We start from the raw sequence: 20,860 nt of genomic DNA on the forward strand, positions 1-20,860 counted from the left end.
ATTGTTCATTTTTATATAAGTAATAAATATTCTTTAATATTTTACTTTGAAAATCTTATAATTATTTTAAACCTAGTTTTTAATACATCTGTACAATATTATACAATTATATATGTACAAATTTTATTACTCTATTATCTATTGCTAATACTATATAATTACTATTACTAATACTAATAGAATACTATTCATTTGTTTTCAAATCTTAAAACTCCTTATTATATGTTATATCCAACATTCCTGAATAACAATGTCTTGTGCACCATTCATTTACAAACTTTGATTCACATTATAAAGTTGCTAATATCCTCGTAAATCCAACACATCCTGCTACAACAGTCTGACCAATACCCCAAAATAATGCATATAACGGTGGCAGTGGATATCGAGATGCTCTGTATACAAAAGCAACGGCAGCAGAACTAAGAACTCCTGATGTTAATGGCAATAATACACCCATTATTATAATCAGCAATGGGAAGAATCTTTAAATGAAAATTTACTAAGTTATTTTATATTCTAAATGCATTATACATATAAAAAAAATTTAACATTTTTTTATAATTGGCACTTAGTATCTGATTTGTTAACTAATATGGTTTCTGATATAATTATCAGTATAATATATTATCCATTACATTATAAATTTCTTATTACTCGAACATAATTAATAAATGTATACCTACTTTCCATATTTATGTTGTCTTAATGTAGCAAAACAAATAGCACCAGCTATAGTGTGAACAAAAACGGAAGAAAATAGAGCCCATAAGAATATTTGATACCACATTTCTGCAAAAGTTATAAAGACCAAAAACGATATTTGAATTTAGAAGAAATTTAAAATATTTAGAAAAACTAATTATTTTTATGAATATTTACATACCAGCAAATGAAGTTAAAGGTGTATAAAAAACATTGCCAGTGTTAATATTTCTTAAATTAACTGGTGGTCGCAAAACAGAACTATCTGTTTGTGCTTCCATTGTAACTGTTTTAGAAATATTTTAAGATATACTTTTTATATCAGCATTAAGAAAAGTTATAACTTCAGTAATATGCATTTGTAACTATAATTGAACACATTTTTATGAAAGAACATTTTATACATAATGACAATCAAATCAACATCTAAGAAAAATATTCTTAAACTCCGCAATGGTGTAAAATACTCTGTATGATGTAAGTAAATATTTTAAATTTTATTTTATACTTTTAAATACATTAAAATTCAAGATTCCTTCTTAAAAAATTGTATAATTTACTATGAAATAGAAACAAAATATCGAGAAATCTATTTTAACTTACATCTTCATCATAAATTGTTTTTGTGCATTATACGTCACATCAATACATACATTTCCATGTTGTTAAGTTACTTTTGCATTTAATAGCAAATGTTATACGCGTTTAATGTCATTTCTCGCGTAATCTATTTTAACATTTTTTTAATAATTGTCAGCATAATAACAGTTTGAACTTATTATATCTTACAAAGAAAGGCAAACACAAAGTATATAGAACTATCAGCGCACTCTTTTGAATTTATGTGAAACCAATATCATAAAATCAATATCATAGATCAACAAAAATTAAGTAAGAAATTCTAGAGATGGAACTACTTTTTATATAATATGCAAATTATGACGATTTTAAATATAACAATTAATTCGTTTCCTTGTAGAATCCTTCTCACCATAGAATCTAAAATGTTTATGATGCGTCTACACGATACATTAAACTACCATGGACATGGGAACATTCCTATTCTTATTATCATTCCTATTCCACGTTCCTATGTCCATGCAAACTACAAATGACAAATACTCCTCAGTAGGATCGCTAGGGAATTTAAAATTAATATATGTAAACAAAATTTGACAGCGTTAGTTAAGTTAAAAAATAACAAAAGTAACAAAAGTTTCAAGTAATAATAGGATAATAAACTGAACATGACCAATAGATCAGTATCTTCAGCATCTTTTTATGAACCTCCCTTTCAATATAAAGAAGAAGACGTTACGTTACTTTATCAAAACATAAGAATGGTTAGAGGTTATATTTATGAATAAAAATAAAATTTTGTATATAGAAATTGTTTTATCGTATTTCTTATCATACCTTTCGTAGAATAAGATAAATGTTTATTATTTAGTTTTATAGAAAATATAACTAGGAATATTTTTCTTTAAACAAACTGTAATGTGTTACAATATGGTATATAGTAATTCTTTCTTTTTAATTTGTAGGTTTTGCAAGATGTATTGAAAGGAATAAATGAAGTTGATACAAATTTGAAAAATATAGAAGAAGATATCGTTAGTACGGCTAAATTACTAAACGCAATTGAAATAGAATCAACGTCAAATGAAAAGTAATTTTATTCCAATGTTAAATAATGTAAAAATAAATAAAGTTATTCCAATGTTAAATAATGTAAAAATAAATAAATCAACATAATTACAATTTCTATGCATCTATAACACATATATGAAATATCCAAACCTATTTTTTTCTCCTAAAAATTTAATTGCAATAATTTTTTTATGAATATTTAAATATCTTATATATATGACTAATTAAAATTATTTCTCTTAAAATAGCACAACGCAATAGTTCGATGATACTATCATTTCCTTTTGGTCATCCTTGACGACAAAATATCCATTGATTGTAATTCGCGATTTCAGATTATCGCAGTAGGTAATCAAATTGATCAAACGTGAACTAATGAAAATAATGGCCGGAAATCGAAATATATATGGTCAATTGAGAAAGATATGATACATATTATAAAATAAATCTTTTCCAATACAAATTATAATCTTATTTTATTTTTTAATTTTCTGCGATTAAATTAATTATACTTTCTTCAGTAAAAGAAATTATATTTTTTTATCGTTCCTTATCTTCTATTCTTCTATTTATTTTAAGTTAAAGTAGTGCTATGCGTTTCTTTTCATATTATAAGAGGATAATATTTTCATACACAATATTTTTACTTAAGTTTAAATTAATACATAATTTCGTAGGATGTATAGAATATAAGAAGTATAAATATAAATACAAATAAATATATATATATATATAATATTTATGATAATTTTTTATTTTTCAGCTTCAAGTAATTTATTCTATATATTTATGTATATTTACATTTTTCCTGCAATATATAATAGATAGATATAACATATTAAGAAGCAAACGAAATTCTACTAAATGTACACTTATGTAAACAAAGATTGTATACATATTTCTATACATATTTGTGTACATATTTAAATTTTTCGTAATAGTTTAGTCCCAAAAATTTTCAATTCCAATCTTCTTTTAAATTGTTTAAATTACGTACTAAATTACATGTGTATATAAACATGATATAACACCACGCCATAAGAAATGTTTTAACTAACCCCCCTCCTATTCATCAGATGCCGACATGCTATCTGTTCGAAGAATTCGGTTTACGAAGAATCGAAGGATACAAAGTGATACATTTTTACCATTAGGTTTCATATAGGTAAATATATATAACACATAAAAATAAAATCACTGGTTACATACTGAAATCATATAATCTTGTAAAATTAAAAATAAATTTATAAACTTATAAATGGGAAAATACATGAGAAAATAAAGATTTTCGAAGCTAATTATTAGCAAGAACAAACACATTAAATAAAAATTAACTTATTCTTTTATGTAAATAAGTAAATCCATTAGTAAAAGTTCAGAAGTCGCTTAACAACTTGGAAAAGAAGCAGATGATTTAGAGCTTACAATCCATCGCTAATAAGTCATTGGCGTGGACAATTCAATAAGATCAATTCGTTTTACGATATTCTATCAATTAATCAGAGACCCATACAATTATTCGTCATAGCTCATTCACAGTAGTTCACGTGTTTTAACATTAACTCTACATCCCGACAAATTGAAGGATACCCGTACAAAAGTTTCGATAGTCTTTCGTACCGTTTGGATCCGACCGAGAAGAAGCTAGTTGGGGGTAATTATGAACGCCTCGTTCTTGGTACGATCAGTTTCAATAAAAGTAATTATCGCAGTGGCTGTTTCGAAGTAAAAATCGATGATGAGCATAGATGAGGGTGGAAGTAAATTGTACGACTATTACCTACGCGTGCACAAACGAGACGCGCGGGTAATGAATTCAATTGTTTGACATGTTGGTACCCTCCCTACTCTTCGCTGTCTCGTCCAATCAGGTATAAGCGAGGGCGTCCATTGCCATATTCGAAATATATAAATGTGTCAATATCTGTTCGACTACGCTCAGTCAGTATTTTTATTCGTCGCTGCCAAACTGTCGATTAAATAGTAAACCTTGAATCGTTTTCGAACTTCAAGAGAAAGTTAACGAAATAATGGTAAGTTTGACTTTTCTAACGTGGATCCTCGATTGGTTAGTTTTATAGCCACCTTTTTACCCTCTTTTACGCTGTTTCGCGCCGTTACACGAGTGATAGACTACTATAAAAGTAGAATTTATCGACTAGTTTCTTGGACCGTCAGTGAACCGTAGTTAATGTCAACACTTTTTGTCAGATTATAATAATTGATCTTCACCAGTTCCTTTGTACGTTGCTTATTCTTTTGAAAAGGAAAGAGAAATTCTTTGGTGAAATCTGATAATCATTTAGGCTTATTCTTTCATTTCTTTCGATTTTTCGTTTAAGAACATGACTTGAATGAACACGATATACCTTGAAGAGAGGACAAAAGAATGCAACAGAGTGAAAGGGAATTCTCTTTGCCTTCTGTTTCTTCTTTTTTTACTTTTTGGACAAGAATATAATATATTTTTACAAACATATAGAAAAAGAAAAAAGAAAAACGAAATGAACTAGAAGAAAAGAATTTCTTTCCTTTTCATTTGATTTTATTTTATTTTCTTTTTTTCTAAGTATGTAACATACTCTTATACATATAATTAAAAAAAAAGAAAAAAAGAAACAGACAGGAACAAAATAGGAGAAAAGGACGAAAGTTTTTATTCGTTTCGTGATTGGTGTTTCACACTGCATATTTCCTTATCGCAGTTTACGGGCTAGCTAATATCATATCTAGATTACGATACGTTAAAGGGCTCCGCGGAAAGAGGGCGCGAGATAGGGAAGATGCGAAGATTGTATAAGAAGTTGCATCATTCGGTTCGAAACCTCCTCCCGTGATGTGCGCTCCTAGAAAGCATCTCCGGCGCGAGTATCTTTATAAAAAGTTCTATCTCATAGCAGTACCAGATTCGATATTCCTACGGACTTTATCTACCTGTGACAATTATCCGTCGTGATTCATAAGTTCCAAGGTAAGAAAAAGGAAAGAAATTTTTTAAACAGAATACACATATATATATATATCGATTTGAAAATTTCCGAGTTTAAACCACGTGTAAATAGATTCTATGTGAAAAAGTGAGAAGTACGAGATACATGTAGATAAACTTTATATAAATAGGACAGATAACTGTAAGGCAAATTCTTATAGAAAGGAAGATTTCTGATTAAAATATAGATTTTACAGTTTATATTTCTCAGTCCCTTGAAAGTAGATAACACATGGAGAACTGAATTCTATTTTTAGTTACATATATCTTAATAAGCAAATTTTCGAACAATTTCCCCAATTTTTAATAGAACAGTCTATTTTATCCTTTTTTCCGCATCAAATTATTTGACACTTTCCGATTAATTTCATCATGACGTTCTCGAGGAAATTTAAAGATGTCTAAATACTGGCTGATGATAACATCATCTACCTGTGGTCATATCAGTTTTTGATTACACTTCAACAACGTTACCTATATATATATACATCGTAATTTTCGACCGCAGAATTACACTAACGCAAAGTAACTAATTGCTTTCATCATACAATCGAGTCTGAACTAAATATAAATTCAACTTACAATTTTCGATTATTATCAACTTTTTTCACAATTTCAAATTACTTTAACATACATTTAACATGTTTCAAAAACATAAAACATTGAAATGTTCAATTATTCATATTTTAAGATATATTCTTTTCTTTGCTTCAACATAATCACGTTTAATTAACGCGTATTCATTAAATATTTCGAACAACATTGTTTATATAATATTCGTAACATTTTCTGCCTAAGTAACTAATTATTGTCTAGATAAGTTAAATAGTCCTTCCCATAAACGGTTAAATATAATGTATATGGATCTGGTGCCCATTGAAACATCGAAGAAATTAAGTACCGATCCTCATTACGAAACTATAAAACCGTCGTAAACCTCGGAAGTTTTAGCCACTTTTAACTGTTCTCGGGACACGCTGCATGCAAGTGTTTCCAGTAAAAGAAGAAGGAGAAAAAATAAAATAAAAAAGAGAGACACACACGCTCACGCACACACCACGTCGCACCGTATCGTCTCCAGATTCTCCCTTATTTTTTTGCACCGCATGTGTGTTCATTAACGCTCGCGCGAATTCATTTCCAAACATCTTGTCTTGTTAACAGCCGAGTTACTTAATCTTCTTTAAACGGTACGCGTGACCTTCCTTCTTCCTCTCACAAAGACTCTCTGACTGAGTGACTGAGAGGAAGAAAAAGGGGAGAAACGCGGGACGAGAACACCAAAGATAAAATGATGCGGTAGCATCTAAATTTTGTTCGTGAACTTCGTGAGAACAACGTTCCGCCGAGGGAACGCCTGAAAGTCACGGTAAACGACGCGGCCAGCACGTACACGCCTCTAAAATCCTAACCGAACGTGTCGAAGTGGAGGAACCGTGAGAGATACAGATTTAAGTCGAAGCGAGAGATGTCATTCGGAAACCGTGCATTCCTCGTGCGACACGTTGTCAGTCTACCGTCAGAAGGATACGCGGCCAAGGTATCGAGCGTCTTGTCTTGTCTATATCACGATAATAAAATACGGTAGATAAGGAAATCTCTTTAATTTGGTGATTTCGATGCTCACATTAACAAGCAGGCCATGCGACTGATCCGAGCGAACGGTTCCTCCGGCTGTATCATAAATTTTATGTTAGTTTCAACACGAGATTGTTTCAAAATTGTCGCCACGTGATCCATCATTATCTGTAGATCGTAATTTCGTCCACTATTAGAGATATCTATTCGTACGACTACAATAACAAGGACATCGAATGAGTTGAGAAAGAACGTTATGGAAGAGAAAGTGTGTTAAAACGATGAAGGATTAATCATAATATCATTAACTCGTTTTCAGCGAAATTATTAAACGAAACTAGCTAGTATTAATACGGTGCTATAAAGAGGAAAGCAGGAAAAAAGAAAGAATGGAATGTGTATTCTGGTTGTTATCGGAGATATTTAATTATCGTCGCGTCCTCAAGAGTTTAATTTCATTGTTGCCAATTGTGTTTATTCGTATCCTCGAAGGAAGGTCGAATGAATCGATATTATAAATCGCGCACCTAACCCGGCAATTAAATCCGCATTGTTATATTCAATCGGTCCAATTTCTGCGAAAGGAGCATGACGTTAGTGTTCATTCTGATTCAATCATTGCACAATGTCCTTTCACATTCATCAAATTAGTTTCTTTCATGTAACATCGTTAGCCGGTAACATTGCCGATCGTAATTGCCAATGATATATCGACTTTGCCTTTCACGGCCTCATTTTATGCTTTCAGATGCGATCTTGTTCAATACTGATTAATCTCGTTTGCGTTATCACCGTATCGTATACGGTTTCGGGACACCCTTTTTCATTCCTGCCGCGGCATGCCGTTGAACGAGCTGCCGAACGTAGAAGCATAAACAGGCAAATGATAGAGCACAATTCCAATTTCCTAACACCATTGTCGGAATATGGGACACGAACTGAATCGAAGGTAACGTAAACATAATACATTAATTAAATAAAATTTCACGAATTTAGGAAATGGGCCAAACCTAGGCAAAAATAAAAATTTGCAATAAGTATGATCACTGGACGCTGAATGTAATGAATATAAGATGGCATTTAAATCGTTGTTCTCTAAAAATTTAACTTTGAAAATATATTTGCGAAAAATGGGACTTTTTGTCCTAGGGATTAGGAAAATCTCAGTACAAATAAATTCCAAAAGATAACATTCAACGTTTCGATTTTCAGCCTGTAGAGCCATGGACTAAAATCACACAGAATCCAGTAAACGGCATCGAAACCATTGTGGGGTAAATATCACACATCGAAGAGAATAGATGCGTAAACCGATAATACTGTATTTCTTCTGTTATTACAGAAGCAAAGTGGAATTGGAATGCAAAGCTAGCGGCAGTCCTCCACCAGAAATTCTCTGGTTTACAGGAAGCGGTAGTAACGAACAAGTAAGTAGTTCAAGTAGTCGATCAAACACGATTCTTATATCATACGATCAAGAGGAAAGAAGAGAATATTAATTTCCGATATTGTCCTTTGTGATAGCTGATCGAATATGTGAAAACCAGTACGCATTCTTTGTACGATCCATCCGAAGAGTGGAAAGGAGTGGCCAGAATTAATTCGAAACTCGTGATAGAATGCGTTACTCCGGATGATGCTGGATTGATCTACTGTGCGTCGGTTTCTGCGAGAGAGGTGAAGATCTCCACTCCTACGGTGCTGCTGGTTAACAGTAAGTGGAATACAATTAACAATTAACTGTCAATCATCTGGAACTACATTAACATGAAGCTTTGACCAACTGTCACGCAAGCCTCTTATCTTTCATAATACATTCGTATATTTCACTAATGAGTGATTCATGAAACTCTTCGCTCTTTCTCTTCACTCTTTCCCATGCATTATTTCGCCAATTGAATTCGACATCAGATAGTTTATCATTTTTTATATGATTATAATAATAAAACTATTTGATTTTCGTCAAGTGCCAACATCGATTTACTCGCATCAACTAATTTTCCAGATTTCTAATTATAAATTGTGATTCTTTCATAAGAAGACTCAACTGTAACATTCCAACACTGACGAAATCTCGAACAGTTCGAGACATAAAAATTTCTCATTCAACGATTTCTTTACAGACGAAGGTGGTGCCAGTAACTGCAGTTCTGAAAGCGACCCAGTAATTACTCTTTACTCGCCTACTCTGGTAGCCACTATTGGAGCAACAGTTGTGTTGCCTTGCAGAGCAAGTGGAAAACCAACACCACAAATCACTTGGGTGGATAACTACAACATACCTCTAACTCTGTCAACTAACTTGCGACACAGAGTATTGGACAACGGTGACCTAATAATAGAAGAACTTTTATGGGAAGACATGGGTGGCTACACTTGCCAAGCCAAGTCTAAAAATCGTCAACAAGTCATCAGCACGTTCCTCTATCCTTTGCGTGTAAGTTTCTATAATTTTACCTAAATTTGATGATTTAGTATTTGGTTCGATTGATCACATAGAAAAAGTACTCTAAATTTATTTAAAGTAATTTAAATATATTTCGACTTTATTTTTCAGCCCGAAAAGGAAGTGGCTCGAACAGTCAACTAAACAATTATTGAAAAACGAACCCAATCAATCCGATCTCCGGCTATCATTGTATTGTATGACATGCCACAGTCTTCTCGCGCTAAATTTCGGTGTTCGTTAGCGTTCAAATGGTATTGTTTTTTCAGTATAAGCACTATATATAAGATTATACATATTACGGTACTGAAGACATGACAATGCGTTTAAGAATCAACAACGCTACATTTAGTTAATATTAATTAAAATGCAGTCACTATTTTACTTAAAGTTTTATAATAGATTTTAAGGTGCCAAAGAGTTTTTGTATTTGATTATGATAATGACGTTAGCAATTTTAAAGTAGCGATCTTTTTTAAGCTATTGCAATATTTAATTATTGTTTATACTGCGACGACGTTTCGTATTTAAACGAATTATTTATTTATTATATATGTACATTGGAAGTCGAGTCAATAGGCAAGCATAACGAAAGATACTTTGGTTAAAGCGAAGATTAATTGCTAAATTCTAGAAAACTCGATGGAAAGGAAACGATGGCCGATCATTTGACATCGATTCTTATTTCGCTTACTGCATACTTATTAGTATTAATTAGTAATTTTTACTTGTTTTTATTATTTTAGTCACTTATTCGTATGAAATTATCATAATCTATTGTCTATTGTGAACTGCTATATTTTTATGTATAAATAAGTGTATTTCATTTCGTACAATGTTTATAAATTTGTGTTATATTTATTTTTCCCCACCTGACTTTCCACGATTGAGTTAGATTTTTAAATGTATGTTCAATTCGTTGCATTTCTTAACTAATACAACGAATCGGAGAAGAAAAAAATGACCTTGTACGAAAGATCATTAGTCCAGTTGATAATGCTATATTGTTATAACTGAAGACACGTGTCACTTGTTCGTAGCAATCTAATTAAAAAATGGCAAAAAAATTGACTGCAAAGATTGGACCTTCGATTCTAAACGCCGATTTGTCACAACTTTCAGAAGAATCACAAAAATTAATTAATAGTGGTGCTGATTATTTACATTTAGATGTTATGGATGGACACTTTGTACCTAACCTTAGTTTTGGTCACCCATTAGTAAAGTGTCTTCGAAATAAAGTAACAGATGCTTTTTTTGAAACGCATATGATGGTTTCTAATCCCAATCTGGTATATTTTACCTTGCTTTTTCTTTAATTTAAATTTTCAGTTGTATATCATTTCTATTTACATTTTATTTGAAGAAATGTTATCTATAAATTGAACACTTTTCATTTACCTTAGTGGATAGAGCCAATGGCTGATGCTGGTGTCAACCAATATACATTTCATGTTGAAGCAGTAAACGATGTTCCACTAGTTTGCAGAAAAGTAAGAGAAACAGGAATGAAAGTATGTACCTCATATTTTCAATGAAATTAAACCTGCTTGGTTAAAAATTATACTAAATACGTTATTTCTTTAAATGAAAGGTTGGGGTAGCACTTAAACCACAGACTCCAGTAAATGTAGTCGAGGATTATGTTGAATTAGCAGATATGGTATTAATTATGACTGTAGAACCAGGTTTTGGTGGTCAAAAGTTTATGGAACCAATGATGAAAAAGGTATCATGGCTTAGGAAAAATTATCCTACATTGGATATAGAAGTTGATGGAGGTGTTGGACCAGAAACTATTGGTGCATGTGCAAAGGTATGTATTTAAATTTAGTAGATATATATTTTAACATATATTATAACAAAAAGAACATTATATATATTCTTTTTTAGGCTGGTGCAAACATGATCGTTTCTGGAACAGCTGTCATAGGTTCTTCTGATCAAGCCAAAGTTATCAAAACTCTAAGAGACACAGTAAATTGTGCATTGCAAAATAACTGTAAATAAGAAGGAAAGGAAAGTATCTTTTCTACATATAAGATTGATATGTTGTACTTATATGTTACAAATTTTGCAAATATAAAATTCTGTTTAGAATTTTTTACCAAAATAAGAAGGCAAATTATTATTTTCTATTTTGGTGTCATTACAGTCACTTATATTCACTGATAGTTATATATTTGTAAAACTGTCAAACTGAGGATTTGGCAACAAAGAGACTTTAGGAAATATTTTTGTTCTTAATTCTGCTAAAGTGATTAGAATAGCTTCTTCTGTCCTAATAGTTCTTGATCCTTGTTGAGGACAAGTATTTAAATATTGATCAAACACCAAAGAAGCATCATCCACATTCAAATTAGGGTCACTGTCTACTGCTGCTTCCAATCCACACAATCCTCCAAATATTATTAAAGCATGATGGTATTTAATACTTTTTGATTCCACATCATCAATAGAATTTCCTTTATCTGAAGTACCAATGGTCAAATCATATCCATTCTTATAAGGACATTGAGTTAACACCTCTGTAAGATTATTAGCTAATCTCACAGTATATCCCCAATATATTCCAGTATCTGATCTGGGAACATCAGGTGGAACAATGAAGCCTTTTATTTTTTTCGGATTTGGTTGGTCTTTGGGTATCTTCACTGTAACCCTTAATCCATCCGTTAATACTTTATCCACAGAAACATCATTTAATAATCCCACATTCACATGAGAACCTTTGCCAGGTTTAACTGGCTTATTTGTAACTACTCCTTCTCTATACAAAGATATATCTTGCTGACGTAAGTGGTGTGGAGCATCCAAAGGATTTAATACTCCAGCATACTGCAAATCTTTATGAATTGGAAAAAAATACTTCCTTAAATATTGTGGACATTCAAGATACTGCAATATTCTAGCTAATTGCAAACATCCAACTCGTCTTTCACCTAAGAATTCGTCATTTCTTATTTTCTTCTTTTCACTTTCAGTTATCTCTCCTTTATCGTCAAAAACGACGATTTCGTTTATTTTATATATACATGCGGCACGTGCTATTTGTCCTGCCAAATATGTTCGTAATTCTGGTGACTGAGCATTATCTAAAATTGAACCAGGAACTGCGATACTCAAAGTCGAAATGTCCTTTTTTTCGAAATGACTTTCAACAAGTTTAGCTACTTCGTTCTGTAATTCTTTTTTAGTTTCTCCTTTCTTAAGCTTTTTTGCTAACCTCTCTTCCTTCCATTTCTTTCGCTGTTCTTTGTGTAAACGATTGGTTTCTTTCCAAGTTTTCGGTGTAGGAATTACTGGTGGCATAATTTTTTAATTTTTTCAAACACTTTCTTTAAACTTTAAGATATTTATCATTTACCACAATTGTCTTGCAGAAAATTTCACAGATTAATAAAACCGTTGAACATTTGGTGTGAACGTGACAGGCAGTGTTTTTGTTTGTACATATCTTTTCATTGAGTAAGAGAATTCTCGAACTTTTGTTAAATTCGTACGATTACATCAAATTATGGCCACGGAAGAAGGTTTCGAACAGGTTCTTATGAAATTTGATTTTATAAAATTTTGTCTTATGATAGTTAATTTAATAAAGTGAGATATTTAATATTACTTCTAAGGCAAAATGTCTAACCTTAATTATGTTTATTTCAAACATGTTTAAAATTAGTTTAATAAGTATGTGTCTTTGAAATTAATAAACAAGATTATTCATGAAAATTATATAAAAAAAATTGTGTTTTCACAGTTCGAAGATGAAGAGGCAGAAATTCCGATTGGCGGGACTTTACCCGGTGGTAGGAAACGATTATTTTCGAAAGAATTACGGTGTATGATGTATGGTTTTGGTGATGATCAAAATCCTTATACAGAAAGTGTAGATTTGTTAGAAGATCTTGTTATTGAATTTATTACCGAAATGACACATAGAGCTATGGAAATTGGTCGTACCGGTCGTGTGCAAGTAGAGGATATCGTATTTTTAGGTAGTAATAAGATATGTATATTGATTTCTGCATAATGTCTTATAAATTATTATCTTTCCATAAATTTTAAATTGGCTTGTTAAATTGAAAATTTTCTTTTACAGTTAGGAAAGACCCAAGGAAATATGCAAGAGTTAAAGATCTCCTAACAATGAATGAAGAATTAAAGAAAGCTAGAAAAGCATTCGATGAAGTTAAATATGCAGGTACTGTTAGTCAGTAAATTTAATTTGTCAATATCAAAGCATATAACAAAATACTTTTATTCTGCCTGAATTTATTATTTTATTAGAGAATCATATATATATATATTTATATTCATATATTTTTTTTTTTATAAAAAGCTCTTTTGTATAAACAGTTATTTTTATGATTTTGAGAAAGCTCAGATAGAGTTTGAACATAAATGATCTAAGTACTGCATTATAGTAGTTGCACAGTTTTTACAAGAACGGAATGCTACATGCTTGTGTGCTGCATTTTTATGATACTTCATGCTTGCTTATCTACATAATTGGAAGATTATAGTATACTTAAGATTGCTTAAATGTTTTTGTTACATAAAAAAAATATGCATAAACATATATATTTGGGGGTTTATGTAAGTATTAGGTCGTTCAAAAAGTTTCTTTCGCTTTATAAGGAAATAATGGATGCACAACATTTTCTGTTTTGTATTATTGTATCGAATTACGTATGATCCATTTTATTCTATCAAAATAAAGATCACAACATTTGACAGATTAGGTTTTATGTTTGTATAAAGATGCATCGTTGTAAAAGACATATCTGTAAAGGAAAGACACTTTCCGGACAACCTAATAGTAATACTTAGATCTATTATAAAATACGATAATTATCATATGAGTGCTATTTCTTTTTTATGTAGTGTTAGTAGTATTGTATATGTAAAATAGAGTATAAAACAAAAATCTATATCTGTACTAAATGTTCTATATTTTATTTCATGCACAATATATATATATTTTACACTTTTATAATAAAAAATATTTTATACCTATGTTTTATTTTAATAGCTATAAAATCTTTTCACAGCTCTAGTATAATAAAATGCTGGTTTGGAATAATTATTTTATGTCCTATTTACTTTTTATACTTTCATTCATTCTTCAATTTTTATATTATATCTCTCTTAATTATTGTATTATTTCTATTTTATTGTGTAAATTGCTCTGTTTATTTTCATTAAGCAGCATGAACAATGCATGTTTTTAGTTCAAGTTAAATTACAGTTTAGTTTTTAAAAAATTATTTTGGCTTAATTTCTTGCATGTATATATATTGTTTCATTCTTAAAACAAAGAAAATTGATTAATTAAATTTCACAAAGCTATATCATACACTGATTGATACTAGAAACAGCTTCTTTTGCTGACAGAATAACATGAGAGACTCCTACACCGTGATATGAAGAGCCACACAATGCTAAAGGTATTTTATGCGTGGAGATGTAATCGTGGATGCGAGTTAAGCGTTGTGCGTGACCTATTATATATTGTGGAATACAATCTTTCAGAATGGAAACATTACATGCCTTGGGATCTTCATTAATGCATAAAAGTTTGTTTGCATATTTAACTGCTACCATTTTTAAATGTTCTTCAGATGAGCATCTACCAAAGTATTTTTCAAACCATGCCCCACCCATCATTACTGTCAGTACCTGGATTTGAAAACAAAAATTGTATATATTGAATAAGAAATGTTTCTAGTCCATTATATATTTGTGAAAGATTATTTAAAAGTCAAAAATCATTTTATGTCACCGCAAAGTTACTTTATAAAAATTTATTGTAAAAAGCATTAAGCTGGTGTAATAAATATTTATATTTATACATACTGTCATTTTGGAATTTTGAGGAAGGGCACATGAATCAAATATTATACCCAAAATTGGAATTTCTTCTTTTGGTGGAATGAGAACCCCAAAGGCATTTATTGGTAAAACATTTTCAGAAAACTGGAGATTAACTACAGCTATCGTTACTGTAGGTATACTATATAATTCTTTAGATAGTTCTGGGTGTTGCTTTTGAATTAAATTAGCTAAACTTTTAGCAGGTAAACTTGATATGATATGAGAATATTTTTCAACTTTTCCATTTACAATTAATTCTACACAATCTTCGTTAAATATTATTTGTTCACAGTTATGTTTCATTTTTATATTCACTCCACGTTTAGTAATATTTTCAGCCAGTGTTTGAGGCAATTGTTCAAAACCTCCTTCTAGTCCCCATGTACTCCATAATTCTCTTTTAGCTTTCTGTACTAAAAGTGAAGATATGTTATTTGATTTTACTAATTTTTGAGTCTCATTTGTGTTTTCCAATGTAACTTCTTTTTTTTCTTTTTTATTTAATATATCTGAAAATTTTTTCTGTACAAGACCCATAAATACAGAACCATATTTTTGTTCTGTTTCAAATATATTTGTCATAAAAGATTTTGCACTTAATTGATGTATGTCACCACCACAAATTCCACATAATATTGGTGCAACCATCTTTTCAGATACATCTTTGCCAAATCTCCTTTCTACGAAATTATATATGCTTTCATCATCTTTAAGAACTTTTGCTGCTTTAAAATCATTCCACAGAAGCCTAGCTAAAGAATGATTTAACAGCGTATTTTTTGTTATAATTCCTTTTAGGGAATTAGGTAAACAATGCAATACATTGTCTGCATAAATATATCGGTTTTTAGCAGCAGGATGTTCAGCTTTAATTGGAATGACTTTAGATGATAATTTCAATTCTTCTATTAATTTCAATAAATCATGTGAGTTAGCTCTAATAACTCGTGGACCTGTTTCAAAGATTGTTCCATCAGGTTGTTTTACAGAACGTATCCAACCACCTACACGATTTGAAACTTCTAATATAACTGGTGGAGCCAGTTTTGGATTTTCAAGAGCATAATATGCAGCTGATAAACCTGATATACCACCACCTAGTATAGCTGTCATGTTCAATTACATAAATATTCAAATGTTTAATAAATATTAAATCTATTTTGGATAAAATATGTACACAAATTAATATATTCGTATTATCCTGTTTAAAATAAATTAAATAATACTTATGTTTCTCCTTTTCTGCTATTAAAATTAATTAGTCTTTGTTAAATTCTATAGCAATTTTACATTATATGTACTACACTAATTCAGACTTCTTTTCATTAAGTCAATAATTTAAAAAGAAACTTTTAAAAAATCAAATAATTGAGTAATTACAAATGCACTGTCAATGTTATTGTTTCACAAGCTAATTATATTAGTGCATTTCATGCTTAGGAAAGGTTATATACATTGTTTGAATCATTGTATGTTATGTATGCACATGAAATAAAAATTCAATGTGTAAGAGTGACACTTTCTATTTGGAAATAAACACCAATGTAAACAAATTTCTTAATTTTGTATTTTTATTGAATTGTACATTATTGTTTTATATCTATTTCTTTAATTGCTCGAATGATTATAAGCAATAAGATAACCAAATATTTTAGAAATATCGATTTAACATTAGTTAAAAATTTAATCAAATAATATGGTGACAAATTTATCTATCATCATATAATAATTGTCATATAATCATTTTTATTAAACACGTTTAATTATATCTTTAACTATCTTATTTTGATGAGACTGTACTGAGTTGATTAGGATAAAAATGGAAATTTCCGCTTGCGTCATTGAAATTATAATGCATGAATGACTATTTTAATATTCAGATATTCTGAGCTTGAATTGCAAACGCATTTATATTACTTGTTACGTTTTCATGCTACATCTGCTGTATCAATAATCTGCGATTATATAATAGAATTTGCACGGGTTCCCGCCAAACGATTCTTTAACAGATTCGGTGCAAGAAAACGTATGTATTTCATGTTTTGAAAAATATTGTCTATAAATTTTTAATACTTAGTGCTTATTTAAAAATTCAACTTTTTAACAAATCATTAATTTTATAGTTATTAAAATTTGGAAAATCATTAACTGTTGCAATGAAAGACGGAAGCAGATTGTTGTCTATTCTTCTGAAAGCTTCAGAAAAAGCAGCAAATATTGCAAGAGCTTGCAGGCATAATGACGCTCTATTTAAATTACTTGTACAAGAAAAATCAGAGGAAGAAAAGAATCCACGCTTCTTCCAAGATTTCAAAACCTTAGCAGATGTTCTTATTCAAGAAACGATCAAACATGACATAGGATTAGAGGTAAATTGCTAGTATATATTTAGTTCATTGTTTTGTTCATAAACACCCACATATAAACGATGACTGAAAACATATGTATAATTGGTTCAGAACAACTATATCAATATATTATATTAGATATATCTTCCCAAAAAGAAGAATATAAAACAAAGGTTATTTATAGAAAATTAGTTTCCAGAACTGGCTAAGGTAGTGCAAGGAGAGGAAACTAATACATTCAGCAATGCCATGGGTGAATCTATAGTGGTTGAAGTATGTCCGACTGTTGAAGAAACCACTAAACTATTAGCCAAAGTGATGGGTAGTGATATTGCAACTGCTGAATTATTAGCCGCTGAAGTTCATAAGGATGTCCAATTCTTAGATATTCCAATGGTAGTAGAACTACCTTTTGATTTTGATATTGATATTTATGATCTTGGTATATGGATAGATCCAATTGGTAAGAAACATAACAGTATAATTTAAATGCTCTAAAATAAAGATTTACTATATATGTAACAGATATAAAATAATATTAATACTGCTATTTTTATTAAAACGATGTCTGGGAAATTTATATGGTAAATATCTTCATTTTCATATAATTTATTCTTTATTGTTTTAAGTACTAGTATTATCCAAAGTAGCTTCAAATTTTGCATATTTTTCTGTATCTACTATATATTTCTCTTTTTATTCTATTTTTTGTTATGTATATTTTCATTCTACTTTATTATAATACATACTAATGGTATTCTGTTATGTTGTATGAGTATGTTAAATCCTCTATTTTTTTTATTTTTTTTTTTAGTTTAATAAAGCATGCCCGAGGGGCAATTCATGGAACTTTTGTAGATTCAACTGCTGATTATATAAATGGGAGTGAAAAGATAGATGAAGTCACTGGCGTACATATGAGTGGTTTACGATGTGTCACTGTCTTGATTGGAGTATTCTTGAAAAGCACAGGCATACCAATTGTGGGAGTAATTAATCAGCCTTTTTATACAAATGCGGATTTACGGTAAATGGATCAAAATTTAATTTATACTTGTACAATATCAATAGTCAATGAGTTTCACACTTCATTTCATAGATGGAAAGGCAATTGCTACTGGGGATTTATGGAAAAAGATGTTGGGACATGTTCTATAGTGAAAGAAACTACCAACAAAAAAATAATTGTCCTGAGTAGAGTTGAGGATGAAAATGTGAAATCTAAACTCTTAGGCGCTGGTTTCACTTTAGTGGAAGCAGCTGGGGCTGGTTATAAAATATTAAGCGTTGCCCTTGGACAAGTCGATGCTTATATTTTATCTAAAGGATCTACATACAAGTGGGATACTTGTGGCCCACAAGCTCTTCTACGTTCTTTAGATGGTGGTATTATTGAATTCCAAAGTTTTATAAGTAATCCTGATTCTGATTATATGGATGTAAAATATTTACCGATGTCTACCAATTTATCAAATAGCAATGGTTTGATAGCGTACCGAAACTTTGAAACTTTGCAAACATTAAAGTCGATTTTATGCAAATAATGGTATTATGTTATGTACTTATTTTATTTATTGAGTGCTAATGGTACGTATTACATATATATATTTGAAAGTACTTTAGAAAGGATTTAATTCATGCTGCATTTATTAAATGCAATTTTATTTATTTAATATTAATTTTATTTTTTTAACTTTTTAATTATTCGGTAACAAATGTTTATTGTATTCGATATATATTTTATTATTAATTTAATTTAATTTAATTTTTAATAGTACTTCTACAAATCAATCATGCCTCTATGGTGTGTATGTAGGCTAACTCTAATAGAAGTTCCGTTTTTGATTTTATGCAAATATATATTTTAGTTTAAATTTAATAAATACAATTTTAAGCAAAAATTTTAGAAATTGGAATTTGCATCGAGTATATGGAATATTTTTAAATCTATCTGATTTTTTTGCATACTAAGTATTTATCGTTTTTAAATATGACTAATGTTGTTATTTAAAATCATAAATGTTAAATTATATAAAATGTTAAAGAATGTTATATAATATCACAACTAAACAATAAAAATGGTTTATGTTTCACTTACGATTTTTTATCCTGCATTCTATTATGTTGTTATATTCCAGCTTTCACATATTTCTTCAAATATAACACTAAGCACTCACGATTAAATATATGTATAACGCACTTAAAAAATTAATTCATAGTACATATTTTATACAACGTATACAATATGACAATATTCATATACTCATTCGCGTTTATCGGAAATTTCAATATTTTAAACGTTTAAACGCATTTTACTTGCTTCGATAGTTTCAGTATATATTTATCCGTAACTAACTTCACACAAATCGGTCAAAATTCGTTATGAATTTTTATAATAGGCACTGTTACGTAATTATTAATAAAAAAATTACGATCTATAGCTTGAATTTTTCAATTTCACGAGTTATTAAAGAAATACGTATTTTTTTCAATTACATTGTGTCTAATGAATCAAAATTTTTTTCAAATTTGCAATTTACACTCAAAGAAGATTTGAAAATTTTCACGCCCTCTGCAATTTGCTACGGCGGATGCAGGAATTATATGTATCTTGTGTTTAGATGCATGACGGTCGTATACACAGGTCTGGAAACTCCTGTGGGGACTGTAAGATTTTTAAATTGGCCGCTGTCTTAACGTCTCAATGTATTTGTTAGGATTTTGCATTTAACACCATCCTACGCTGAAAACTACTTTTTATGGGTAACTCTTACTTTTCATAATTTTTCACAATTTATTTCGAAGTAAATAGATATACGAAGATTCCCGTTTTTCATTACAATTACGATTATAATATATTCGTTTTAATTATAATTATGCTGTATTGTTGCGATATCAACGTACCACGTTGCGCTTTAAATTAAAACTTCTTTCTGTTAAAAAAAAGCATCGTTCCAAGTCGACTTCTTTTGTTCTTTCGCGGGATTCTTAGGCAAGCCGTCGCAGCCACGCTGCAGTTTACTAACCGAGCGTATATGCACGGATTTACCGACATAATCCAATAATATCGTAGGTTGCAGACACAAGATCGCGCTGCGTAATAAGTCTGGAAATTCTCATGGTACTCCGTATGAAAGCCCAGCGACTGTGGCCGTAATCTGCAACATTGCAGAATGCACAACTGCAGTGGAATAGCCTACAATTATAGAAAATCAAGGTAATCTTTTCAGTTATCCACAAATGCTTCAAAATAGCTTCAGTCTTCATGGTAGA

General features: G+C 30.2%; 7 protein-coding genes across 11 annotated transcripts; 4 read left to right on the forward strand and 3 right to left on the reverse strand.

Moving 5' to 3' along the window:
• Nucleotides 1-39: 39 nt before the first annotated feature.
• LOC117231185 (transmembrane protein 170A) lies at nt 40-1,678 on the reverse strand. 2 transcript variants are annotated; one of them, XM_033489357.1, is made up of 4 exons: nt 1,309-1,678; nt 887-1,070; nt 687-792; nt 40-485 (listed from the first exon to the last, which is right to left on the reverse strand). In XM_033489357.1, exons 2-4 carry the CDS (start codon nt 984-986, stop codon nt 290-292), a joined length of 402 nt encoding a protein of 133 aa, XP_033345248.1. In that variant the 5' UTR covers nt 987-1,070; nt 1,309-1,678; the 3' UTR covers nt 40-289. The 2 variants fall into 2 exon arrangements, with proteins under 2 accessions (XP_033345248.1, XP_033345247.1); XM_033489356.1 differs by having other exon boundaries at nt 887-991; nt 1,309-1,675.
• A 2,587-nt stretch (nt 1,679-4,265) lies between these two features.
• LOC117231170 (neural/ectodermal development factor IMP-L2) lies at nt 4,266-10,214 on the forward strand. Of its 2 annotated transcripts, none has more exons than XM_033489322.1 (7): nt 4,266-4,388; nt 7,671-7,871; nt 8,135-8,196; nt 8,265-8,349; nt 8,447-8,636; nt 9,046-9,359; nt 9,480-10,214. In XM_033489322.1, exons 1-7 carry the CDS (start codon nt 4,386-4,388, stop codon nt 9,510-9,512), a joined length of 888 nt encoding a protein of 295 aa, XP_033345213.1. In that variant the 5' UTR covers nt 4,266-4,385; the 3' UTR covers nt 9,513-10,214. The 2 variants fall into 2 exon arrangements, with proteins under 2 accessions (XP_033345213.1, XP_033345214.1); XM_033489323.1 differs by lacking the exon at nt 4,266-4,388 and adding an exon at nt 5,175-5,326.
• Nucleotides 10,215-10,337: 123 nt separating this feature from the next.
• LOC117231171 (ribulose-phosphate 3-epimerase) lies at nt 10,338-11,465 on the forward strand. Its single transcript, XM_033489324.1, has 4 exons — nt 10,338-10,660; nt 10,775-10,882; nt 10,963-11,184; nt 11,262-11,465. Exons 1-4 carry the CDS (start codon nt 10,424-10,426, stop codon nt 11,376-11,378), a joined length of 684 nt encoding a protein of 227 aa, XP_033345215.1. The 5' UTR covers nt 10,338-10,423; the 3' UTR covers nt 11,379-11,465.
• Nucleotides 11,408-12,798, reverse strand: LOC117231167 (putative methyltransferase C9orf114 homolog). Its single transcript, XM_033489318.1, has one exon. It carries the CDS (start codon nt 12,678-12,680, stop codon nt 11,544-11,546), a length of 1,137 nt encoding a protein of 378 aa, XP_033345209.1. The 5' UTR covers nt 12,681-12,798; the 3' UTR covers nt 11,408-11,543.
• On the forward strand, nt 12,773-15,216 carry LOC117231172 (transcription initiation factor TFIID subunit 13). Of its 3 annotated transcripts, XM_033489327.1 has the most exons (5): nt 12,783-12,912; nt 13,123-13,360; nt 13,465-13,566; nt 14,760-14,812; nt 14,898-15,216. In XM_033489327.1, exons 1-4 carry the CDS (start codon nt 12,886-12,888, stop codon nt 14,762-14,764), a joined length of 372 nt encoding a protein of 123 aa, XP_033345218.1. In that variant the 5' UTR covers nt 12,783-12,885; the 3' UTR covers nt 14,765-14,812; nt 14,898-15,216. The 3 variants fall into 3 exon arrangements, with proteins under 3 accessions (XP_033345217.1, XP_033345218.1, XP_033345216.1); XM_033489326.1 differs by having other exon boundaries at nt 12,773-12,912; nt 14,760-15,188; XM_033489325.1 differs by lacking the exons at nt 14,760-14,812; nt 14,898-15,216 and having other exon boundaries at nt 12,787-12,912; nt 13,465-13,583.
• On the reverse strand, nt 14,338-16,455 carry LOC117231165 (protoporphyrinogen oxidase). Its single transcript, XM_033489315.1, has 2 exons — nt 15,222-16,455; nt 14,338-15,044 (listed from the first exon to the last, which is right to left on the reverse strand). The coding sequence occupies exons 1-2, from the start codon at nt 16,350-16,352 to the stop codon at nt 14,712-14,714; spliced, it is 1,464 nt and encodes a 487-aa protein (XP_033345206.1). The 5' UTR covers nt 16,353-16,455; the 3' UTR covers nt 14,338-14,711.
• A 562-nt stretch (nt 16,456-17,017) lies between these two features.
• On the forward strand, nt 17,018-19,701 carry LOC117231168 (inositol polyphosphate 1-phosphatase). The gene is made up of 5 exons (XM_033489319.1): nt 17,018-17,265; nt 17,363-17,608; nt 17,780-18,050; nt 18,446-18,614; nt 18,687-19,701. Exons 2-5 carry the CDS (start codon nt 17,396-17,398, stop codon nt 19,129-19,131), a joined length of 1,098 nt encoding a protein of 365 aa, XP_033345210.1. The 5' UTR covers nt 17,018-17,265; nt 17,363-17,395; the 3' UTR covers nt 19,132-19,701.
• The last annotated feature ends 1,159 nt before the right edge of the window (nt 19,702-20,860 follow it).

Source organism: Bombus vosnesenskii, unplaced genomic scaffold (assembly GCF_011952255.1).
Source record: "Bombus vosnesenskii isolate JDL3184/JDL3185 unplaced genomic scaffold, Bvos_JDL3184-5_v1.1 scf7180000013272, whole genome shotgun sequence".
Lineage (NCBI taxonomy): Eukaryota > Metazoa > Arthropoda > Insecta > Hymenoptera > Apidae > Bombus > Bombus vosnesenskii.